The sequence below is a fragment of the Carlito syrichta genome, unplaced genomic scaffold, assembly GCF_000164805.1.
Source record: "Carlito syrichta isolate Samal-C Ts95f unplaced genomic scaffold, Tarsius_syrichta-2.0.1 Scaffold303266, whole genome shotgun sequence".
Taxonomy (NCBI): Eukaryota; Metazoa; Chordata; class Mammalia; order Primates; family Tarsiidae; genus Carlito; species Carlito syrichta.
Genome location: NW_007247362.1, coordinates 52735 through 54638, shown reverse-complemented (window position 1 = coordinate 54638; position 1904 = coordinate 52735). Strand labels below are relative to the sequence as shown.

Genomic DNA, 1904 nt, shown 5'->3' with positions numbered 1-1904 from the left:
GCAGCCACTGCACTCCAGTCTGGGTGGCAGAGTGAGACTCCAACTCAAAAAAAAAAAGAATCTGTCCCTGGAGTGGAATGAGTGGAGGTCAGAGGAGGGACTGTCACTTCTCTAGACCCAGCCTGGCAGAAGGAACCAAGTCTTAGCAAAGGTCCGCTACCATCAGATGGCAGCATCCTCAAATTGCAGGCTTAGCCTGCACCCTCTAGTAGGTCACTTTCTGAGCTGGCCTATAGTGATACGTACCTAGAAAGACCCACGGTCATTCTCAGGCCACAGAACCTTCCAAATCTCCATGCAGGCTGGCGATGCTCTCACCCTGATTCTACAGATCAGTGTGTGAGCCCAGGAGTTGTGGTCCTGTCTGTGCGCGCTGTCAGCCACCACCACTCCCAGCCTTCCCGTTCCAAGGTCCCACCACGGGGTTGTTCTCGGTGCCAGCGGAGCTGGGCTGTGGGCCCCAGAGCTGCCCCCGGGAGGCTCAGCAGGCCGCCTTTTGCCTTCCAGACAGCCACGGCGACGTGATCCGGCCCCTGCGGAAGCAGGTGGAGCTGCTCTTCAACACGCGATACGGTGAGCGGGGGTCAGCCTGGCGCCACGCATCGCCGCCCTCTAGCTGCCCATTTGCCTTGTTTGGGACTTTGGGCTCGCACCCCCATCCCAGCGGCTCTCTGCACACGGATGAGGGAGGCTGGGACGCGCCATCAGCTTGGGGCCACCAGAGGGGCCGCCACTCAGCCGTGCCCCCAGCTCCGGAAATCCCACAGGGACTGCAGCACCACCAGGGTCCCCACCCTCTGAGATGCCGCGTCTCGGCCTCACCTCACGCTGGCTCGCCCACTGACCTCTGCCTTAGCGGGCTGGAGAAGCCAGTCTCCCCTGTGGTGACACTGGTCCTGTGTCCGGAGGGACGGACACCCTCACCCGGGGTCCTTAGGAGGACTTGTACTAAGAACTCTCCCACTCCAAAGTCTTTACTTGGCCCCTGTGGCTTCCCAGGCATGAGGCTAGGCGCTTGTCTGTATTCTGTCATTCTGTCCTTACACAATCTCTCATGGATGAGAAAAAGTGAGACCTGCTGAAGGGATGTGACTTGTCATAAGACTGAGTGGCAAGGCCGGGTGCGGTGGCTCACGCCTATAATCCCAGCACTTTGGGAGGCCGAGGCGAGAGGATTGCCTGAGCCCAGGGGTTCGATACCAGCCTGGGCAACTTGGCGAGACCTCGTCTCTACAGTAAATCAAAAAATTAGCCAGGCGTGGTGGCGTGTGCCTGTAGTTCTGGCTATTTGGAAGGCTGAGGTGGAAGGATCAGCTGAGCCCAGCAGGTCGAGGCTGCGGTGGCCGGGAGCGTGCCACCACACTCCAGCCTGGGTGACAGACTGAGATTCCAAAAAAAAAGTCTGAGCCGGGCTCGGTGGCTCAGCCTGTAATCCCGTGCCTTTGGGAGGCTGAGTTGAGTGGATTGCCTGAGCCCGCGGGTTCGAGACCCGCCTGGGCAGCGAGACCTCATCTCTACAATAAATCAAAAAATCAGCCAGGCGTGGTAGCGCGTGCCTGTAATTCCAGCTACTCGGAAGGCTGAGGCGGAAGGATCGCCGGAGCCCAGCGGGTCGAGGCTGCGGTGGCCGGGAGCGGCCGCTGCATTCCAGTCTGGGCAACAGAGTGAGACTCCAACTCAAAAAAAAAAAAGTCTGAGTGGCAGAGCCCAGCCTGGGCCTCATATAAGGCTTGTTCTCAAGGCGTGTTGTTGGGCCATGCTGAGGTTTGACGTTGTTGATGATGGTAAGAGGGACGCTCTGGGAGCCTTACAGGAAGGACAAGGGCCAGCCGACGTGGGTGGAGCTGATGCTACATCTCAGCAGCCGTCCACGGTGGCGTCTATGCTGCCTGGGCGTGAGAGTG

General features: G+C 59.3%; 1 protein-coding gene across 1 annotated transcript in view; it reads left to right on the top strand.

Annotated features, from left to right (window-relative positions):
* The window catches only part of GTF2IRD1 (GTF2I repeat domain containing 1), an 88038-nt gene that overhangs the window by 36915 nt on the left and 49219 nt on the right, over positions 1-1904 (top strand). Inside the window, exon 15 of the mRNA XM_008058246.1 lies at positions 508-573. Coding sequence (XP_008056437.1) covers positions 508-573 — 66 coding nt within the window. The remainder of the gene's footprint in view (positions 1-507; positions 574-1904) is intronic.